The 23,544-nt window shown below is 42.7% G+C and overlaps 2 protein-coding genes and 1 long non-coding RNA gene across 3 annotated transcripts in view; all 3 read left to right on the forward strand.

Annotated features, from left to right (window-relative positions):
• The first annotated feature begins 1 nt into the window (after position 1).
• LOC119263084 (protein NLRC3-like) lies at positions 2-3,805 on the forward strand. The gene is made up of 2 exons (XM_037537003.1): positions 2-159; positions 2,731-3,805. The coding sequence occupies exon 2, from the start codon at positions 3,112-3,114 to the stop codon at positions 3,718-3,720; it is 609 nt and encodes a 202-aa protein (XP_037392900.1). The 5' UTR covers positions 2-159; positions 2,731-3,111; the 3' UTR covers positions 3,721-3,805.
• Positions 3,806-6,639: 2,834 nt separating this feature from the next.
• On the forward strand, positions 6,640-13,370 carry LOC119263085. The gene is made up of 4 exons (XR_005130083.1): positions 6,640-6,870; positions 9,694-9,801; positions 10,286-10,664; positions 13,255-13,370. It is a non-coding gene; the product is annotated as an uncharacterized LOC119263085 (long non-coding RNA).
• An 830-nt stretch (positions 13,371-14,200) lies between these two features.
• Positions 14,201-23,544, forward strand: part of LOC119263080 (ribonuclease inhibitor-like) — a 10,118-nt gene continuing 774 nt past the window's right edge. The window contains exons 1-5 of the mRNA XM_037536995.1: positions 14,201-14,822; positions 16,804-16,977; positions 18,121-18,294; positions 20,232-20,420; positions 21,814-21,860. Of these exons, the coding sequence (XP_037392892.1) occupies positions 14,302-14,822; positions 16,804-16,977; positions 18,121-18,294; positions 20,232-20,420; positions 21,814-21,860 (1,105 nt within the window). The 5' untranslated portion in view covers positions 14,201-14,301. The remainder of the gene's footprint in view (positions 14,823-16,803; positions 16,978-18,120; positions 18,295-20,231; positions 20,421-21,813; positions 21,861-23,544) is intronic.

Genomic DNA, 23,544 nt, shown 5'->3' on the forward strand with positions numbered 1-23,544 from the left:
GTTTCAGTCAGCAGAGGGGCAGAAGAGCCCAGCTCTGTGTCTATGAAGAGTGACCAGTCCATGGAGATCCCATTTAAGTTCAGCAGAAGAGCGCAGCTCTGTGTCTATGAAGAGTGACCAGTCCATGGGGGTCCCGTTTCAGTTCAGCAGTTCACCAGAGTAAGTTATTATCATTAAGTTGATTCTGCAGCCAGATTCTTAGAACACTTAGGACAATCTATACAAAAAGAAATACATATATATATATATATATATATATATATATGCACTGACTCTGAATATACACATATACACAATATACTCTAGTACTGCACTAGTCCAGTGTACAGCTGTCAAGTAATGAGTTCTGGAATAAAACTATGAAATGTGCTGTTCACCATTCGTATGTGCAGTTAGTCTGAGCGAGATAGTAAATGAGATGCAGGTTCTCAGGGACAGAACACTGATAGAATCTTCCAGATTGTATAGTATATGTACAAGATGTCAATCTATATGTGTGAGTACAGATTTGCTGGATTGAAGGTGTAGAGGATCAGAGTGAGTCTGATGAGATGTGGATGAGGTGGTGATTGTTAATGGAGATCATGACTCAGAGGTGCAGTGACAGGCTTATAGGCCGATATACCAGCACTACTGACTGTTCAGCAGCCTGATGGCCTCAGGGCAGAAACTGTCTCGGAACCGGCTGGTTCTGGACTTTATGCTTCTGTGCCTCCTCCCGCTCTGCAGCTGTGAGAACAGACAGTGGCTTGGGTGGGTGAAGTCCTACAGAATCCTCCTGGTCTTCCTCAGGCAGCGGCTGGTGTATAAATCCAGGAGGTTTGGGAGCTGGACCCCAGTGATGTGCTGGGCTGTCCGCACCACCCTCTGCAGAGCTTTCTGCTCAATGGCAGTGCAGTTTCCATACCAGGAGGTGATGGAGCAGTTAGAACGCTCTCCTCAGTACATGTGTAGAATGTTCTGAGGGTTCATGCCAAAGCTCTTCAGCCGCCTGAGGTGGAAGAGGCACTATTGTGTCTTCTTTACCACCCATGTGGTGTATTCGCTCCATTTCAGTTCCTCTGAGATGTGAACACTATTGTAACCCTCAAAATTGCGTGTAGTTCCAAGTAACTCCAAGTCTCTTGTTCAGAGGGATGGAAAAATATAGTCGGGTTACAAGATTGAGGTAGAACTTCTCTTTTATTTCCCACCGAACGGCTATGGACAGTAGAATTAGCAACAGAACTGCTAACACCTTTTTCTCTCTCTCTCTCTCTGTCTCCCCGGTGTTCCCGTTCCGTGTGTGAGTGTGTGTCCCTCTTAATTGGTCCCCCCCCCCGTAAGTCAGTACATAGGGACTAAATATCAGAGTTGTAATATTAACTACTGTTTTTAACAGATTCACAAGAATATGCATCATCTCATATTTTTAACTATACATATTTTAAACAAAAAATTTTAAACTATACAATGAACAATGAATAATAATGAATGAAAACAATAAACAACTTCTTGCCCTCTTACACTATGATGGGGGTCAGAGCAACAGGGTGCCAGTCATTCAGAGTATTAACCCTACCTGACTTTGGAACTGGCACAATGATGGCCAGTTTGAAGCACACAGGAACAACTGAGAGTGAAAGAGAGAGAGAGAGAGAGAGACAGAGAGGGAAAGAGTGAGAGAGAGACAGACAGACAGAGAGAGACACAGAGAGAGAGAGAGAGAGAGAGAGACAGACAGAGAGAGAGAGGCTAAAGATGTCTGTAAACCCTCCGGCCAGCTGAAGCTCACAGGCTTTGAGAGCATGGGCATGTTTCCTGATGTAAAAGCAGCAGTACGTGCATTCAGAGCAGCACGGACCTCACAGGTGAGCCATGGCTTCTGATTGGGGTAAATTCAAACTGTTTTTTGGGCACAACATCCTATACACTTCTTGATGAACCCAGTAATTCTGCATATTCGTCAGTGTTATTGTTTGATGCCTCACGCTACTTTGGAGCGACTTCCCTAAAGTTCACCTTGTTGGTATCCCCAATAACAATGGAGGCGGCCTCCGGGCGAGCGGTCTCCTGCTTGTTAACAGCCTTGAAAAGTTTCCTGAGCGCCAGGTCCGTACCAGCCTGTGATGGGATGTACACGGCGGAGACAGTGAGTCCTGAAATCTCTCTAGGCAGCCACAGCGGTCATAAAGACAACACTGAGACTCACTGTTTACCACTGAAATAAACTGAAATCCAGGCAAAGGGGGTCAAGCACAAATCACAATACACATGCAAACAAGAAACAAGACAGACATCAGGACGGTAGAAGATTTTGAACATCTTCTATAGGAAGTGGTGGAAGAGAAACAGAATCAGGAACAGGTGGTGGAACCAACCAGTTAGGAACAGTATACAAGGTAATATGATGATAGACATCACCTGGAACATGGACATAGCCAGACACACAGAGCAGAACTGAAAAACAATATCAACTAGAATCATAACTACATTCTGAATGTGATATATTTTGGTGAGTAAGCAATCCAGGCAATTGATAGTACATAAACATAAACAGGTACATGACTAGACTAATTTTTACATGATGCAAATTGGGGAAAGTCTGAGACAAACCTATAGACGTTCAGTTATAAAAATATTTTGAGAGAACAAAGTTCATGAGCAGTTTCTTCAGTCAGTGGCATACTGGGCCTTTTCTCATGGTCTCTTATGTTCATGTTTGTTTTTACTGTGTTTATTCCTTATCAGTTCCACAGAAGCTGCACTGCAGACTCTTACACATACACTGAGTACAGGGACTGGAGAGCTGCAGCAGGATTCTTACCAACCAGTGGGTGATGTCCTGCAGACAGTCTTAGAAAAACACAAAACCACCCAGAAGAGCAAGTATGAGAGCTTATTTGAGGGGCTCAAAACACAAGAAAATAAAACTCTCTTGAACAGGATTTACACACAGCTCTACATCGTAGAGGGAGAGAGTGAAGGAGTGAATGAAGAACATGAGGTTTTACAGGTGACGAAAACATCCAGGAAACACTTACAAAACACTCCAATCAACTGTGTAGACATCTTTAAACCTCTACAAGGCCACTGGACTTTGAACAGTGTGAGAAAATATCTGACATCACCATGACATCATCAGTGGGTGTGTTGATGACCAACCTCATCAATGGAGAGCTGCTTCCCTCTGGCCTCATCTGGATAACCTCTCGACCAGCAGCAGCCAATCAGATCCCTCCTAAATACATCGACCGTGTGACAGAGATTCAAGGATTCAGTGACCCACAGAAGGAGGAGTACTTCAGGAAGAAGATCAGTGACCAAGACCAAGCCAATAAAATCATCTCCCACATTAAGACAGCGAGGAGCTTCCATGTCATGTGCCACATTCCAGTCTTCTGCTGGATCTCAGCCACTGTTCTTCAGAAAATCATCAAACAACATAACACTAAAATCCCTAAAACTCTGACTGAGATGTACTCGCACTTCCTGATCACTCAGACAAACGTGAAGAACGAGAAGTATGAGGAGAAAGATGAGAGAGACCCAAAGAACCTGCTGGAATCCAACAGAACCATTCTTCTGAAATTGGCTGAACTGGCTTTCAAACAGCTGATGAAGGGCAATGTGATGTTCTATAAAGAGGACCTGAGAGAGAGCGGCATTGATGTAAAGATGAGATCTTTAGGGAGGAATGTGTCCTTCACCAGAGGAAGGTCTACTGCTTCGTTCATCTGAGCTTTCAGGAGTTCCTGGCCGATGTCTTTGTACATCACTGCTATGAGAGCAAGAACATGGAGATACTTATGTATATTAGACCACAACACAGTGAGTTGTCCGAAAATGTTTCACTGGATGATTTACTGGAGGGAGCAGTGGATAAAGCCTTAGAGAGTGAGAATGGACATCTGGATCTATTTCTCCGTTTCCTGCTGGGCATCTCAGTGGAGTCCAATCAGAGACTTTTACAAGGTCTACTGAAACACACACGGAGTAGCTCGGAAAACTTTAGCAAGACAGCGCAGTTCATCAAACAACAAATAGAAAGTATGCTACTGTATGCTATGCAAATATCCCTCTGAGGCAGCAGCCTCTCTCACTAGATCTTAGATGAAATTAGAAACTGCGCTTAACCTATTTTTATGTTCATCCTGCGCTCACAGGAGTTTCACATCCAGTTAACAGTGAAAAAGGGGAAGTAATACACTCTGATACTCATCCACTCAAATAGCTATAAGAAAACGTAACGCTTTTAAACAAATAAACAAAAACAAATCTTTCTTTCGGGTCACATTTGAGAAAATAAAACATGCAATTAAGAGTAATGCTCAATTATGTTAAGCAAATTATGTTGGGCCTTGTAATGATTATGGTAAATAAATAAAAAAATTTAAAAAATGCACAAAAAGTGTAAACAGCCGGCGAGTCCAGATACACTCCCACTCTGTGGGAGCGGGAACGGGGAGCACGTACAGTGTGTTGTTTACAACTGTGCCAAACGGAGTAGCCAAAATCAGAGCAGTACAGACTCCAAGACTGTTTATTCTGTCCAAATGCACAGTCGTCACTCTTCCCTCTCCTCTGGATACCTCTGTATGTCACTGTTATATCAGCTTCAACACTCCACTCCACCTCCCAGTAGTGCCGTCCAGTCAGACTTTCTCTGCACAGAATCTGTGGATGGTGTTCAAATCTGTCTGGATGATCCGGGTACATCTGAACCTCTTTCTCATTCTCCACCTTTCTGTTCTCCTCAGACAGAGAGAGACGTCTGTGAGCCGTGTCTGGATCCAGAGTGAGTTCACAGGCATCTGCACACGAACAAAATCAGAGGGGATTAGAGGGTCTCGTCTTCTTGCTACACTTGACAATTCCACCGTGGTTACTTGGATCCCTCTCTATAGAAGTCTCAAAGTGTGTCATTGTGTGTGTGTGTGTGTGTGTGTGTGAGAAAGAGAGACAGAGAAAGAGAAATGGTGAGAAGAATGGAGAAAACAAATTTCTGAGAATCATTTCTCCATTCTTCTCACCATTTCTCTTTCTCTGTCTCTCTTTCTCACACACACACACACACACACACAATGACACACTTTGAGACTTCTATAGAGAGGGATCCAAGTAACCACGGTGGAATTGTCAAGTGTAGCAAGAAGACGAGACCCTCTAATCCCCTCTGATTTTGTTCGTGTGCAGATGCCTGTGAACTCACTCTGGATCCAGACACGGCTCACAGACGTCTCTCTCTGTCTGAGGAGAACAGAAAGGTGGAGAATGAGAAAGAGGTTCAGATGTACCTGGAACATCCAGACAGATTTGAACACCATCCACAGATTCTGTGCAGAGAAAGTCTGACTGGACGGCACTACTGGGAGGTGGAGTGGAGTGTTGAAGCTGATATAACAGTGACATACAGAGGTATCCAGAGGAGAGGGAAGAGTGACGACTGTGCATTTGGACAGAATAAACAGTCTTGGAGTCTGTACTGCTCTGATTTTGGCTACTCCGTTTGGCACAGTTGTAAACAACACACTGTACGTGCTCCCCGTTCCCGCTCCCACAGAGTGGGAGTGTATCTGGACTCGCCGGCTGTTTACACTTTTTGTGCATTTTTTAAATTTTTTATTTATTTACCATAATCATTACAAGGCCCAACATAATTTGCTTAACATAATTGAGCATTACTCTTAATTGCATGTTTTATTTTCTCAAATGTGACCCGAAAGAAAGATTTGTTTTTGTTTATTTGTTTAAAAGCGTTACGTTTTGTTATAGCTATTTGAGTGGATGAGTATCAGAGTGTATTACTTCCCCTTTTTCACTGTTAACTGGATGTGAAACTCCTGTGAGCGCAGGATGAACATAAAAATAGGTTAAGCGCAGTTTCTAATTTCATCTAAGATCTAGTGAGAGAGGCTGCTGCCTCAGAGGGATATTTGCATAGCATACAGTAGCATACAGATTGGAGGACGTATTCGGCAGACTGCACCAGCTCATGCTGCTTTCAAAAGATATTCCTTCCACATTTTAGCTTGTGTTCATTATAATTATGTCAATGCCATGAAAATGAATGTTCGTTAATGCTGTAGTTCCATGAGCTTAAAGGCTCGAGGTTATGCAACAGTGCAGTTTGTGTGATATATAAGCTTTTTAAACGTCCAAATATTTATGGACTTGTAAATAAGGATTAGTCAGTAAGTTACTTACTTGCCTAAAACAGCCACACGCAGAAACCTTTCCTACAAGGCGTCAGAAGGCTGGTGAATCATCTGCGAGGGAAGTTTGGGTGAACCTAAATGATCTGAGGTAAACCGAAAGTAAAGTGGAGCAGGCGGAGCTGTAGGAGCAGACGGAGCTGTAGGAGCAGGCGGAGCTGTAGGAGCAGGCGGAGCTGTAGGAGCAGAGAAGATCACTCAGACCAGCGTGTAGGACCTAACATGGGAAGACCATAACATCATTTTGGAATATTCGAATGGACATTAAGGCAAGAACACGTGTCTGTGTTCACCAGCAAAGCTGGCCTTATCTAAACTCAGAGGTGGATTAAACTCCTAGTCATTTCCAGACGGCCGACGAGGGACCACAACCAGGCAAGCATGGGAATTTAATGTGGTTTAACTGCTTTCATTGTACATATAATATACATGTAATATCACTGGGCTGGTTGGCTGAGCTTCCTACCCAAGACTGTGAACAGGGCTGGGTCTAAAAGTACAGGCAGTAAAGGGCAGTACCGCTGTTTGTCCAGTAGACCAAGCAGGAGGACAGCACTGATATCATGGATGTATTTTTGGTTGAACTGTTCACAGAGTGCCTGTGTGGGTTTGAAGATTAAAGCTCCATGATGGATCCTCATAGTTCCAGCAGTGGAGGAGGAACCTCTGACCCAAAGTGAGTAACGTTATATCACAATTCATCTCCATTAATCCGTTGTTGTTGTTGCCGAAATGACATGGCAAAGTGTGTGCAGTGTGGAATAAGGATGGTGGGATCCATGGCTAAACATCGATACTTTCGATCCGGCGATGATTTCTTCATTTATTTTGGAAGGATGTGTCGGGACCAAAGAGCTCCCCATTCATTAAAGTTCATTCAAAGTTTGACTTTTAATTTCATCTGTTTTCTAATATGAAAAGAGTGGCAAGTTAAAAGAATTGGAAAAGCGTTTTGCAAAAGTTAAAGAAAACTGAAAAGTCAATCTTTGCAAAAAAGTCAAAGTCAGATGAAACACCAAACTCCGGCCGCAGGTTCGGCTCTAAGGAGAGAAAAGCCGTCTTTATTAGTTCCAATGTGACAAGTTGGCGCCCGAAAGCCAAAATATACAGACAATACAGACACATTACGTCTTATACCCAAAGATGAGCGACCTCTTCACCCCTCCCGGGGGTGAGATCATCGCTCCGCCCATTTTTTAAATCACCTTGGATACCAGTAGAACTGTTTTTCTAGCTTTTTTTAGGAACCCTTATTTCTCACCCAGCTCAAGATGTTTTTAATGAATGTTCTCTGCCTTGTTTTGTCAGGCCTCCCTGTCCTCCCTCTCCTCCCTGTCCTCCCTGTCCTCCCTGTGTCCATTGTTTGAAACACTTTCTTATTAATTTGGCTCAAAGACCGGTTCTTACCAACCCTTATCAGCTAGCCTTCCCATTCCCACCTAACTTCTACTGTAAAGGCAGTGTTCCTCTCTCTTTCTGACCTTCGAGGTGTCTCCCTACAAATTCTCCTTTCATTGTGTCTAGAGTGGAGTTCACGTTATCCCATATATGGAAATATTGGGTCTGCTTTTTCTAGTCCCTGTCTGCCCGCCTCAGTTAAATGCGTATAGGCCTGTCTGTCTCAGTTTAGTGTTTATAACTCTAATAATTTCTATTTAGTCTACCACATCCAACGTCTGTTGCCGCATCAGTATTTGTCATTTTTAAATATTTGCTATATTTATTTATCTACCAATATTTGTCCTGATTTCTTTTCATCTGCCCTCAGTCTGTACACAGAAAATCACACATGCCAAGCGTGCTGGTTTGCAGAGTTTTAAAGAGGCTGCCAGTCTAACGACACCAACTCAGTGCGCAGCAGCTTTAGCTCACATGTACCAACACTCAACTCTTTAACAACCTCATAATTCAGAGGATCCAGTGATATCCGAAGAATAAGAATGTTCATAGGACAGAAGTTTCAGCTTTGGAACATTTTGATTATCACATTATCACTCCCAGAGAAATTCCTTTTAGACCTGGAGTGCCTCATACGAGCATGAGAGCACGGAGCCGACTACAAATGACGACACGGTTACAGCGGCCTGTGGTAAAACAAGGAACACGGTTTGGAATTACTTCACTCCCGTAAACACGGCAAAATGTGCTGAGTGTCGAAAGTTAAATCCGGTGGCAATACCACAAACCTGATTAGACACCCGAAACTTCGCCACACAGCAGAGCATGACCGGCTGCAGCCCAGACCGTTAGAAAAGAGTGAGGTACCACAGAAAGTCTCCCCAGCTGGAGCCAGAGTGAAGCAGAGCCCCTCCAACGAAGCTTTTGAGAAGGGCAGGCAGTGTCCAGGTACTAATGTCAGCAACATTAGGTTTATATTAGGTTAATTTGAGATTACATTACTTTGGCAATATGTTTATCTTGTTTTTAAGTGACAAAGAAAGAAAAATAAAGCCCAGTTGGCTTCTTATTGTCTGGCGTTTTATCTAAATTTCCTGTTCCACCTTAAATGGTGCAGCAGTTACATTAATTTAAGGTGGAATGGAAATTAGACGAAAAAGCTGGTGAATAAGAAGCCAGTTTAAACTTCATGTACTTGATGTGTGTGAGCCACATGCACTATCAGTTCTGCTATAAAAAACCAAAAGAAAGAAGCGGACCACTGTGTGCAAGTTAGAGGATTAGTGTTAGAGCATTTTACCACATAATAACACAGATGTTTCACAGACCTACTCCAGATCACACTCTGCCAGAAATAGCTAGAATAAGCTGTTCCTCACCTGTCACACAGAAACAGAGCAACCTGCTCGTATCATGCCTATCAACTCTTCATGAAGCTCAAGTCAACTTTTTTTTTTCGCCAGCTGCTTGTTCGAATTTTACCATTCAGAGTACAACTGCTATTATTATAATAATCCTAATAATTAGGATATTTTGATATCTTATATCAGCTCATCAGGGGGTCAGCAGTTAAACTGACTCTGTACTAAATGGCCTGAGTTTTTAGAGCTTTTCCAGTCAAACTGTGTACAGAACCGTTTCACACTCTATCCGTTCAGACTCTGTACCACTATGCAGTTTTAAAGTAAATGATAGCCAAATTCAATAGTTCAATCATATTTGATTATACTTTAATAAAAATTATACCGTAAATGTTTATTAAACACAGTTCAGGGTGCCATCCACATACTAAAATACAGTGATTTTACTGCAGGGTTATACTATCTGGCAGCCAAATATGTCTAATCTAAATTGGATTGTTTATACTTGCACATCTGTCAATTGTCCGGCCATTTCCACAGCCCCTCCTCCCTCTTGTAACCCATGCTGAACCAGCTAAACCACATCCTCACTCGCCGCAGAATTGTAATGTCCACTGTTGGTTGTATTATCTAGAAAATGACAAACATCTGATCAGCCCATACTCAGCATTAAATGATTAAAGGCTAAGGATCAGCAGGGGGATAGTACCATCAGTGCTAATCATGATGACTGCTCTCAGGGTAAAGCGTGCAGGATCTCCAGAACCCAGCAGTTCGTCCGTGAAGAGGCGTTGGTCAATGTCTGAGCCGGACAGCTTCAGCAGTGACGGAGGAGCCTCTGACCCAGGGTAAATCACACCATGCAGCATTGTTTATCAAACCTTAGGGACCCCTAGACATTTCCCTAACCCAGCATGTAGCACATAGGGATAGGCCATAAATATCTGGGGGTACCTGAGGACCTGTTTGAGAACTACTGCCGTATACACATCAACAGTAATCTGTGGTTCCAAGAAAAAGACAAAGAGATTCAGACACGTTCTCCCCAAATCCTCTTTCTCAATGCCTTTCTGTTTATCTGCTCTGTCGGGCTGGACATGAACTCGTCATCAAGTGCATGTAAACAGAGAAGACCTTTTACCCGTTATACACACATAGAAAATAGTGCCTATTGTTTCATAATATATTCACTATAATTTCTCTTTTTTCACTTTAAAATCTTTTTTATTTCTAAAAAAGAATAGAAACGTTTGAATATTGGCTTTGAAAGAGTAAAAATGTAAAGAGTTGAGTAAGAAAGGTGTTGGTTTGTATTGTATGTGATGTTTCCAGATTGCAGACTGAGAGAGCAGGTTCTCCAATGTCCAGTTCTGTGTCTATGAAGAGTGACCAGTCCATGGAGGTCCTGTTTTAGTTCAGCAGAGGGGCAGAAGAACCCAGCTCTGTGTCTATGAAGAGTGACCAGTCCATGGGGGTCCCGTTTCAGTTCTGCAGAGGGGCAGAAGAGCCCAGCTCTGTGTCTATGAAGAGTGACCAGTCCATGGGGGTCCCGTTTCAGTTCAGCAGAGGGGCAGAAGAGCCCAGCTCTGTGTCTATGAAGAGTGACCAGTCCATGGAGATCCCATTTAAGTTCAGCAGAAGAGCGCAGCTCTGTGTCTATGAAGAGTGACCAGTCCATGGGGGTCCCGTTTCAGTTCAGCAGTTCACCAGAGTAAGTTATTATCATTAAGTTGATTCTGCAGCCAGATTCTTAGAACACTTAGGACAATCTATACAAAAAGAAATACATATATATATATATATATATATATATATATGCACTGACTCTGAATATACACATATACACAATATACTCTAGTACTGCACTAGTCCAGTGTACAGCTGTCCAGTAATGAGTTCTGGAATAAAACTATGAAATGTGCTGTTCACCATTCGTATGTGCAGTTAGTCTGAGCGAGATAGTAAATGAGATGCAGGTTCTCAGGGACAGAACACTGATAGAATCTTCCAGATTGTATAGTATATGTACAAGATGTCAATCTATATGTGTGAGTACAGATTTGCTGGATTGAAGGTGTAGAGGATCAGAGTGAGTCTGATGAGATGTGGATGAGGTGGTGATTGTTAATGGAGATCATGACTCAGAGGTGCAGTGACAGGCTTATAGGCCGATATACCAGCACTACTGACTGTTCAGCAGCCTGATGGCCCTCAGGGCAGAAACTGTCTCGGAACCGGCTGGTTCTGGACTTTATGCTTCTGTGCCTCCTCCCGCTCTGCAGCTGTGAGAACAGACAGTGGCTTGGGTGGGTGAAGTCCTACAGAATCCTCCTGGTCTTCCTCAGGCAGCGGCTGGTGTATAAATCCAGGAGGTTTGGGAGCTGGACCCCAGTGATGTGCTGGGCTGTCCGCACCACCCTCTGCAGAGCTTTCTGCTCAATGGCAGTGCAGTTTCCATACCAGGAGGTGATGGAGCAGTTAGAACGCTCTCCTCAGTACATGTGTAGAATGTTCTGAGGGTTCATGCCAAAGCTCTTCAGCCGCCTGAGGTGGAAGAGGCACTATTGTGTCTTCTTTACCACCCATGTGGTGTATTCGCTCCATTTCAGTTCCTCTGAGATGTGAACACTATTGTAACCCTCAAAATTGCGTGTAGTTCCAAGTAACTCCAAGTCTCTTGTTCAGAGGGATGGAAAAATATAGTCGGGTTACAAGATTGAGGTAGAACTTCTCTTTTATTTCCCACCGAACGGCTATGGACAGTAGAATTAGCAACAGAACTGCTAACACCTTTTTCTCTCTCTCTCTCTCTGTCTCCCCGGTGTTCCCGTTCCGTGTGTGAGTGTGTGTCCCTCTTAATTGGCCCCCCCCCCCCCCCGTAAGTCAGTACATAGGGACTAAATATCAGAGTTGTAATATTAACTACTGTTTTTAACAGATTCACAAGAATATGCATCATCTCATATTTTTAACTATACATATTTTAAACAAAAAAATTTTAAACTATACAATGAACAATGAATAATAATGAATGAAAACAATAAACAACTTCTTGCCCTCTTACACTATGATGGGGGTCAGAGCAACAGGGTGCCAGTCATTCAGAGTATTAACCCTACCTGACTTTGGAACTGGCACAATGATGGCCAGTTTGAAGCACACAGGAACAACTGAGAGTGAAAGAGAGAGAGAGAGACAGAGAGAGAGAGAGAGACAGAGAGGGAAAGAGTGAGAGAGAGACAGACAGACAGAGAGAGACACAGAGAGAGAGAGAGAGAGAGAGAGAGACAGACAGAGAGAGAGAGGCTAAAGATGTCTGTAAACCCTCCGGCCAGCTGAAGCTCACAGGCTTTGAGAGCATGGGCATGTTTCCTGATGTAAAAGCAGCAGTACGTGCGTTCAGAGCAGCACGGACCTCACAGGTGAGCCATGGCTTCTGATTGGGGTAAATTCAAACTGTTTTTTTGGGCACAACATCCTATACACTTCTTGATGAACCCAGTAATTCTGCATATTCGTCAGTGTTATTGTTTGATGCCTCACGCTACTTTGGAGCGACTTCCCTAAAGTTCACCTTGTTGGTATCCCCAATAACAATGGAGGCGGCCTCCGGGCGAGCGGTCTCCTGCTTGTTAACAGCCTTGAAAAGTTTCCTGAGCGCCAGGTCCGTACCAGCCTGTGATGGGATGTACACGGCGGAGACAGTGAGTCCTGAAATCTCTCTAGGCAGCCACAGCGGTCATAAAGACAACACTGAGACTCACTGTTTACCACTGAAATAAACTGAAATCCAGGCAAAGGGGGTCAAGCACAAATCACAATACACATGCAAACAAGAAACAAGACAGACATCAGGACGGTAGAAGATGTTGAACATCTTCTATAGGAAGTGGTGGCAGAGAACAGAATCAGGAACAGGTGGTGGAACCAACCAGTTAGGAACAGTATACAAGGTAATATGATGATAGACATCACCTGGAACATGGACATAGCCAGACACACAGAGCAGAACTGAAAAACAATATCAACTAGAATCATAACTACATTCTGAATGTGATATATTTGGTGAGTAAGCAATCCAGGCAATTGATAGTACATAAACATAAACAGGTACATGACTAGACTAATTTTTACATGATGCAAATTGGGGAAAGTCTGAGACAAACCTATAGACGTTCAGTTATAAAAATATTTTGAGAGAACAAAGTTCATGAGCAGTTTCTTCAGTCAGTGGCATACTGGGCCTTTTCTCATGGTCTCTTATGTTCATGTTTGTTTTTACTGTGTTTATTCCTTGTCAGTTCCACAGAAGCTGCACTGCAGACTCTTACACATACACTGAGTACAGGGACTGGAGAGCTGCAGCAGGATTCTTACCAACCAGTGGGTGATGTCCTGCAGACAGTCTTAGAAAAAACACAAAACCACCCAGAAGAGCAAGTATGAGAGCTTATTTGAGGGGCTCAAAACACAAGAAAATAAAACTCTCTTGAACAGGATTTACACACAGCTCTACATCGTAGAGGGAGAGAGTGAAGGAGTGAATGAAGAACATGAGGTTTTACAGGTGACGAAAACATCCAGGAAACACTTACAAAACACTCCAATCAACTGTGTAGACATCTTTAAACCTCTACAAGGCCACTGGACTTTGAACAGTGTGAGAAAATATCTGACATCACCATGACATCATCAGTGGGTGTGTTGATGACCAACCTCATCAATGGAGAGCTGCTTCCCTCTGGCCTCATCTGGATAACCTCTCGACCAGCAGCAGCCAATCAGATCCCTCCTAAATACATCGACCGTGTGACAGAGATTCAAGGATTCAGTGACCCACAGAAGGAGGAGTACTTCAGGAAGAAGATCAGTGACCAAGACCAAGCCAATAAAATCATCTCCCACATTAAGACAGCGAGGAGCTTCCATGTCATGTGCCACATTCCAGTCTTCTGCTGGATCTCAGCCACTGTTCTTCAGAAAATCATCAAACAACATAACACTAAAATCCCTAAAACTCTGACTGAGATGTACTCGCACTTCCTGATCACTCAGACAAACGTGAAGAACGAGAAGTATGAGGAGAAAGATGAGAGAGACCCAAAGAACCTGCTGGAATCCAACAGAACCCATTCTTCTGAAATTGGCTGAACTGGCTTTCAAACAGCTGATGAAGGGCAATGTGATGTTCTATAAAGAGGACCTGAGAGAGAGCGGCATTGATGTAAAGATGAGATCTTAGGGAGGAATGTGTCCTTCACCAGAGGAAGGTCTACTGCTTCGTTCATCTGAGCTTTCAGGAGTTCCTGGCCGATGTCTTTGTACATCACTGCTATGAGAGCAAGAACATGGAGATACTTATGTATATTAGACCACAACACAGTGAGTTGTCCGAAAATGTTTCACTGGATGATTTACTGGAGGGAGCAGTGGATAAAGCCTTAGAGAGTGAGAATGGACATCTGGATCTATTTCTCCGTTTCCTGCTGGGCATCTCAGTGGAGTCCAATCAGAGACTTTTACAAGGTCTACTGAAACACACACGGAGTAGCTCGGAAAACTTTAGCAAGACAGCGCAGTTCATCAAACAACAAATAGAAAGAGGGCATCTCCCTATTAACAGATCCATCAATCTGTTTCTCTGCCTGTGTGAAATGAATGACCAGTCTCTCTGCAAAGACATTAAGAAACGTCTAAGTTCAGATGAATCCTCAGAAAAGAATCTCACACCTGCACAGTGTTCAGCACTAGCCTGTATTCTTCTGATATCAAAAGAGGTGATGGACGAGTTGGACCTGAAGAAATACAGCACATCAGAGGAGGGTTATAAGAGGCTATTCCCAGCTGTGAATGTCCACAAAAAGGCTAGGTGAGCATTATATTTATCTAATGTAAGAATAATTGTATGTTAATTGCTGAATAGGACCATAAACCATATATTATTTAACAGATTATGAGTAGTTATTAAGTTACTGTAACGATGCTGATGTAAGACCTCATTGTTTCTGTAATGCTGCTATGAGACTCCAGTGAGAGTTCAATCATTCTTTACCATTTACATTTAAAAGTTCCTCCACCTTCACCATTCACACACACATTCTCCACTTCTCCCATAATAACATTAAATGTCCAATGTTATTATGCATCAGAAAGAGCACCACAGATGCAGTTTTTGCGTTGAGAGTGTTGGTAGAGAAGTACAGAGAAGGTCAGAAGGAGCTGCATTGTGTCTTTGTGGATCTAGAGAAGGCAGATGATAGGGTGCCAAGAGAGGAACTGTGGTACTGTATGAGGAAGTCAGGTGTAGCTGAAAAGTATGTTAGGGTGGTGCAGGACATGTATGAGGATAGTGAGACAGTGGTGAGGTGTGCAGTTGGAGTGACAAAAGGTTTCAAGGTGAAGGTGGGGCTACATCAGGGATCAGCTTTGAGCCCCTTCTTGTTTGTAATGGTGATGGACAGGTTGACAGATGAGGTCCGGCAGGAGGCTCCATGGACCATGATGTTTGCAGATGACATTGTAATCTGTGGTGAGAGTAGAGAGCAGGTGGAAGAGAATCTGGAGAGGTGGAGGTTTGCACTGGAGAGGAGAGGAATGAAGGTCAGTAGAGGCAAGATGGAATACATGTGTGTGAATGAGAGGGAGGCAGGTGGAAAGGTGAAGATGCAAGGAGCAGAGGTCGTAAAGGTGGATGACTTCAAATATCTTGGGTCAACCATCCAGAGCAATGGACAGTGTAGAAAAGAGGTGAAGAACAGGGTGCCTGCAGGATGGAGTGGGTGGAGATGGGTGTCAGGGCTGATGCGTGACAGAAGGATAGCAGCAAGAGTGAAAGGGAAGGTTTACAAGACAGCAGTGCGTCCTGCTATGATGTTTGGTTTGGAGACTGTGGCTCTGTCTAAAAGACAGGAGGCTGAGCTGGAGGTGGCGGAGACGAAGATGCTGAGATTTTCGTTGGGAGTGACAAGGATGGACAAGATTAGAAATGAGCAGATCAGAGGGACAGTGAAGGTGGAGCAGTTTGGAGATGAAGCCAGAGAGGCCAGGTTGAGATGGTTTGGACATGTGTTGAGGAGGAATAGTGGATATATTGGGCAAAGAATGTTGGAGATGGAGCTGCCGGGTAGAAGGAGAAGAGGTAGACCTCAGAGAAGGTTTATGGATGTAGTGAAGGTGGACATGGAGATGGTTGGTGTGAAAGTAGAGGAGGCAATGGATAGGGCAAGATGGAGGCAGATGATCCGCTGTGGCGACCCCTAAAGGGAGCAGCCGAAAGAAGAAGAAGAAGAAGATGATGAAAAGCAAAAGTTCTTTGCTACTTTCCACTGAGAAACAATATTCTTGACATGTTGCACTATTTGATCTTGCGGTCTTTCACAGAGTGGTGAACCTCTCCTCATATTTACTTATGAAGGACTCCACCTCTCTAGGATGCTTTTTCATACCCATTTATGTTACTGACCTGTTGCCATTCAATCACCAGGTGTTTTTTTAGCATTACACAGATTTACCAACTATTTGTTCTACCGTGCCAGCTGTTTTGGAATCTGTTGTTGACATAAAATGTTTCAGTTTCAACATTTGATATATTGTCTTTGTACTATTTTCAGTTAAATATACGATTACACACAGACACACACATACACACACACATATATATGTGTACACATATCTAGCCCATCTGTTGTCATACACAGTTTGTAAGCCAGTGGTTCTGAACCTGGTTTTCATATGACACCTACACATAGAAATGATATTGAATTAAAAATGACATTCCTGTGACCCGTAACTGTGACCGCCTCTGTTTCAACTGTTCCATGTGCTGCATTGATTTTTATTTTTATTTTCAGGCTAGCTGGATGTTATCTCACCAAGAACTCCTGTGAAGCTCTCTGCTCTGCTTTACAATCAATAAACTCTGCCCTGAGAGATCTGGATCTCAGTAACAATGACCTGCAGGATTCAGGAGTGGAGCTGCTCTCTGCTGCACTGAAGACTTCACACTGTAAACTGGAGATACTCAGGTAAGCATTTGTTAACACATTCCTGCATGAGAAAAAAGAAAAACTTCGGCTCTTACTTCAGCCATCCCAGAAATCTAAAAATATATAAATGAATGAGTTGTTTGTTATGTAAGCTACACAATACGTTCTTCTCATATTCCATTCAGAAATGATTTTGTATTGAGTGTATTGTAACATCTGGTGCAGCTTCTGTTGTTTTGTAGACAAGTTATCTGTAATGTTGGGGGAAAAAAAACTGGTAAACATCTCGGACTGCAGAATTCAGGAGTCGTGCTGCATACAACCTTATTGGAACGAGCACATAGTGCTCTACTGACCTGACCTTTGGCTTCATTCTGACATTTCTCTGCCGATCCACAGCTTCAGAGATCAAATACTAAATGTTGTTATATCTGTTTACCTAAAGATTTCAGCAAACAGTCCTGTGTTGTGGGAAAGGCTGAAGTTGGTTACTCCTATTTTTGCTGCGTTACAGTGTTCTCAACTTTTTTTTGCCTGCAGACCTCCACCATGGGCAACTGTCTCCGCAAGGTCAGCTGGAGTGTGTCTGAGTCAGATACAAATTTATGAGATTCCGGCATCCATGCTTTCCGTTTCCTATTGGCTAGTAATGTGATCCAGGGCTCACTGGAAAGGGCACATCATGCTCTTCCGTGGCCTTTGGAATTTGGCTTTTAAAGTTGCTTGTTACAAAGCATTCCCTTCTCTTGTGGTTTTATTCATGTACCATCAGCAATTAATTATTTATATTTTTGTCTGATGTATTTATTGTGCATTCTATACTCATTTTACAGTTGTGTATCTGCACTCTGTGTATTCCCGTGTAATGTGCTGCTGTTGTGTGTTACACTATGGGGTATCTCACTGGTAAGAACAGTAAGAGCAGCAGCACCTCTTTCTACTTTATTAGAGACTCTAACCTTGAAGCTTTATGTTTCTGGTGTTCAGCTAGAGATCAGAGCCCATCTGTTGTCATACACAGTTTGTAAGCCAGCGTTCTTGAACCTGGTTTTCATGGAATACCTACACATAAGAATCTACATAAGCTAATGAATTAACAATGTCTTTCTTGTCACACTTAACTGTGGCTGCTCATTTTTCAACTGTTCCATGTGCTGCATTGATTTTTATTTTTATTTGCAGGCTAGCTGGATGTCATCTCACCAAGAACTCCTGTGAAGCTCTCTGCTCTGCTTTACAATCAGTAAACTCTGCCCTGAGAGATCTGGATCTCAGTAACAATGACCTGCAGGATTCAGGAGTGGAGCTGCTCTCTGCGGCACTGAAGACTTCACACTGTAAACTGGAGATACTCAGGTAAGCATTTGTTCACACATACATTAGCCATCCCAAAATCTAAAAATTACATAACACTTTATTGTATTCCCTTCAGAAATTCGTTTTTGAGTGTATTGTAAAATCTGTTGTGGGTTATTTTCCTTTGTAGACTAGCTGTGTGTAGTCATGGGGGAAATGCTGGTAAAAATATAGGACTAGCTTAAAAACTAGAAAGCTGCTCCCTCAAAGAATTCGATTTTAGTAACAATGGACAGCAGGATTCAGGAGTTGCACTCACTCTGCTGAACTGAAGAGTTCATATTTTAAACTAGAGATACTCAGGTACAGTTCTGTGTTCTGCTTGTTCACTAGTGTGTTTGTGGTGTTTCACTGCACGGATGGGTTAAATGCTGAGGTGAAATTTCCCTAAGACTTAATCTTAATAAATTCATTCATACAACCCGGTTTAATTAAGCAAGAGGGCCTCGGTTCGAATCCCAGCGGGGCAACCAGGGTTCTCTCTGTGTGGAGTTTGCATGTTCTCCCTGTGTCTGCGTGGGTTTCCTCCCACAGTCCAAAGACATACAGTTGGGTCAATTGGACATGCTAGATCGCCCCTAGGTGTGAATGTGTCTGTCTGTCTGCTTTGCAATGGACTGGCAACCTGTCCAGGGGGCATCCTGCCTTCTCCACCTCCACGTCCCCACCGCGACCCAGAAGGATAAGCAGTTTAGATGATGCGTGTGTGCAGAGCAGAAACTTTGATTAAGAACAGCATTGATCATAAATTAAGATGTATAGGTATTTTCTAAAAAAAATAACACCATCATGAAAATTCTTCTACAAGACCATTTTGCAATAGGGGTTATAAGGGGTGTATGAATGTTTTTTTTTAAATTATTATTATTAATGGTTATTAATTAGGTCATGAACACCACCTAATCCAGTTGCTCTCAAAAGTAGAAACCGCTGTGGTGTTATGGAATAACTGAAGTTATAAGAATGAAATACCAGACCTGCTCAGCTCAGTTGATTCTTCCAACTTCTTGTTTTGTTTTTGTTTTGTATTAGTTGATTAAATTATATTTTCACTTTTCAAACACTTTGTTTTGTACATGTATGCTCAACTATATTCTACCCACGTGGTCCATCAGCCATCCTCGCTGGTCTCCCATGCTCACCTTGTCCAGGCTTAGCACTCTGCATGGTGACTGTGGTCCCGTAACTCAGATTCCAGAGTTTGGTTTCCCTCCCATATATTGGCACATTCTTTATCCTGCCTTACCTGCCATATGACACCTGTCACCAGCAGTTCTAAGGTCTTGAAGGCTCACCATCTACAGGATACTCCCACTGGGATTGCCTAAATCCAGAGACAGGTCATTACTTTCCTTGGAGTCATCCTGTTAAAATCTGCACTCTCACCCTGCTTGTTCAATGCCTTGTCACCCGTTCTTTCGCATATCTCCTACTCTATGAACATTGCGACTCAAGGAGTAACAGTCCTTTCTTCTGTCCTACAATCAACGAGTCTCTTCTCATAGGACAGTATATCATGTGTTGAGTGCATGATCTGAACAGGTCCACAGTTTCAATTCTGTCAGATAAGGATTACACAAGTCTCTGAGAGAGTTTCTGTTCTTGCGCGCCCACAGGGTGGACATTTCTGTTCTTGTGTTCTTATTTCAGCATTTGACCTCTTGTTCCACATTGAGAATTTGTACTGTGGTCTGGTGAGATACAGACATCCTATATTATGTTGTTTTCTGTTCAGACAAGGAGCTCAAAGTTATTGAAATAGTGAGTGGAAATAAACAAGAACCAGTCAAGAGACTGGTGTTACCCTTACCTGACAGGAATGGTATTGTCATTAAGGCAGTTAGATGCTTAACCACGTGTTAGAAGAAGAAAGGATACATACAACTTAATTTTGGTTTTGTGTAAATTCCATCTGTCTCTCATTTTCCTGTCTGCAGATTGTCTGGTTGTATGGTCACAGATCAAGGCTGTATTTCTCTGGCTTCAGCTCTGAAGTCAAACCCTTCCCACCTGAGAGAGCCGGATCTGACCTATAATCACCCAGGAGAGTATGGAGTGAAGCTGCTCTCTGATCTACTAGAAGATCTACACTGCACACTAGATACACTTAGGTGCTTAGGATGTGTGTATGTGTCAATGTCTTTATGTCACAAGTAGCATAATTACCTGCTCCACCTGTATCTGTGGCTCACTGACTGTCTGTCTCAAAACATTTCTTTTGCCCCATTCAATTATATAGTTTTATACTGTTTAAAATGACTTGTCATTCATTTGGATTTGATGGTTTTGAATATCAGTTACTTTAAAATACAGCACTAAAACCACTTTGATTTTATATATTTTGGGGCTATTTATTTATAAACATTTATATACAGTGTGTTTCAAACTGCTCTAACATGTAAAATATTAACTTAAAGGTACATCAGAAAGGGAAACACTGTGTCCTACTCTTTAAAACAAAACATAAGCAGCCAGACACTACCTTAGCACTGCCGTAGGAAGCATGGTAGTGTACATGCCCGTCAACATCAGTCAGTGAATAATTCAGCTTGCTTCTAACGATTCTATCTGCTGAAATGTTCAATCAATGTTATAATCCAGGCTCTGGCAGAGCCACTTACAGGCATTCACAGATCTGTGCTAAAGCCATTTATTTGTTATTCTGGGTATATGTTACCTGTGAGGATCTGTTTGTGCAGCGTCTCCCGTGGTCAGTAGCTGCCTAATCAACACCGCCTGAATTAAAATTTAAAACTTAAAACAACAAGTTAAAACACGTGGCCTGTACAGAGAGAGCCAGAGATGCTTGAGGATAATCATTTAAACCATATGAAATATGTAAACGGATTGCTTTAATTTGGTTCCACGTTTTGAGACCAGGGTTTCGCGTATGACTTGGCATCTTAGAGGATAAAGGTCTGAGGAATGTTTGCATATTCTGTGCAAACTGACAGCTCATTTCAATGCAAAATACATTAAATAATATAATATTTACATTGATGCATTATGTAAAAATAATCAGTTCTAAGCTGAATGTGTGTATTTAGGTCACTAAACCGTTCCTAAACAGTGAAATGCCTGAAGGTTTGAGTCCAAAAAGTGCCACGATTCAAACGTCTACAATATTAAATATCTCATTCTTTGTTTATGTATTTTTTCATTTCATTTTCATTTCATTTATCTTTGTCTTAAACATGATGTTGCAGTCACTGAACGGCTATATCTTCTTTGGTATTGTTGAGTTAAGTTTATTTTTTTATCAGTTAAAAACGCATTATGATAACTCAGTTAATTGTCAAGACAACTGGTAGATTAATGACTTACACACAAGTACTAACAGCTCAATTTGTTTAACTGTGCTGACCAGTTAGAGAGAGACAGAGAAAATGAATAGAAGAGAGCGGGGAAATAAAGGAATGGCAAAACTGGTTATAGGAGGAGGAATCTCTTCTCTCTGAGTGTCTGAACCTCTACATGGTTTTGAAATAATACATTAATGTATGTTCCTTTCTTCTTTAGGATGGATTGTGGAGGGGAAATCAGGATCAAGCCAGGTCTGAAGAAATGTAAGTTCACTGTTTTCAGAGTAAAACACAGACACACACACACACACACACACACACACACACACACACACACACACACACACACACGGTTATACATGCATTACAAGTTCTAACTAACACTGATACCCTGGTGTACTGAGAGTTTGAATGTGTTTGCATATGCAAACTTGACAACACCTGCAAGAGAAGTGCACCCTGATCTAAGAACAGTCAATCGCATTGAGTTGTTTGGTTTGTGTAGTCTTATTAATATAGTTCATACTGTATAAAATATCTAATGAACCTAAATGAGTAGTTCATAGAATCGCTTGCTAGAATAATCATACTCACTTGCTGAAACATGATAAATTAAGTAAAAAGAATTCATTAAAGACCAGAAATCTGAGGCTCAGCCAAACGAGTTAAAAAGTTAGACTTGAGAAAACAAAACTTCAAACGGAGAGAAACCGAAGACAGAAGACCATTATAATCATAATAAACTGGCCTAAAAGGTAAAAAACCTGGGAAAAAATATATCTGGACCGGTGAAACCAGTCGGCGGAATCCAGACGCGAGCAGATAAAATGAATAATACTGGGCTTGATAGATCAAAACGTGGTCGAGGAACAGGCAAAGGTCAGAACCAGAAAACGCAGAAGGACCACAGAAGTGATCATAACACCAGGCGAACAACTCCAGAAAGGCAGAAGTCGTGGTCGGAAAATCAGGAAGAAAGGCTTCAAAACCCAGACCAATGATCCGAAGCAGAGGTTCTAGAGAGACGAGCAAAAAGGCAGAGTAGATGACGAGGCAGAGGTCGGGAATCAGAATAAGGCAGTCAGTACAAACGCTCAGTAAGTTCTAGGCGAAGCAATACCTCACTCTGACTCGCTCTGACTCAAGCCTCACACTGGCTCTGACTCACTCTGACTCAAGCCTCACACTGACTCTGACTCGCTCCGACTCAAGCCTCACACTGGCTCTGACTCGCTGTGACGCAAGCGTCACACTGACTCTGACACAAGCCTCACACTGGCTCTGACTCAAGCCTCACACGGGCTCTGACTCGCTCTGACTCAAGCCTCACTTGGGCTCTGACTCGCCGACACAAGCCTCACACTCGCTCTGACACAAGCCTCACACTCGCTCTGACTCACTCTGACTCAAGCCTCACACTGGCTCTGACTCGCTCTTATTCAAGCCTCAAACAGACTCTGACTCGTTCTGACTCGAGTCTCACATGGGCTCTGACTCGCTCTGACACAAGCCTAACACTGGCTCTGACGCACACCTCACACTGGCTCTGACGCAAGCCACACATTGGCTCTGACTCAAGCCTCACACTGGCTCTGACTCGCTCTGACTCAAGCCTCAAACAGACTCTGACTCACCCTGACTCAAGCCTCACGTTGGCTCTGGCTCGCTCTGACGCAAGCCTCGCACTGGCTTTGACTCGCTCTGACTCAAGCCTGGGCTTACATACTATCTGTTCTGATCATGTGACCATTCTGGGCTGTTTCTTGTGGCCCATTCATCATGAAAGTTTGACACATTGTAAAGCAAAAAATTATCATGTAAAAAAACTGGAAAAGGACAAAAATGGACATACGAGGTTTCGTCCGACATCAGCGATATGCAAATTATTACTCGTTATTTGGGGGCTTAGTAAATCAGAGTCTTACAGTTTTCTCTTCCTGGTTTCCAT

This window comes from Pygocentrus nattereri, chromosome 3, assembly GCF_015220715.1.
Source record: "Pygocentrus nattereri isolate fPygNat1 chromosome 3, fPygNat1.pri, whole genome shotgun sequence".
In the NCBI taxonomy this organism is placed as follows: domain Eukaryota; kingdom Metazoa; phylum Chordata; class Actinopteri; order Characiformes; family Serrasalmidae; genus Pygocentrus; species Pygocentrus nattereri.

Bases quoted from the DNA above. Each gene is read 5' to 3' on its own strand.
- LOC119263084 (XM_037537003.1), top strand. From the start codon at position 3,112: ATGACATCATCAGTGGGTGTGTTGATGACCAACCTCATCAATGGAGAG.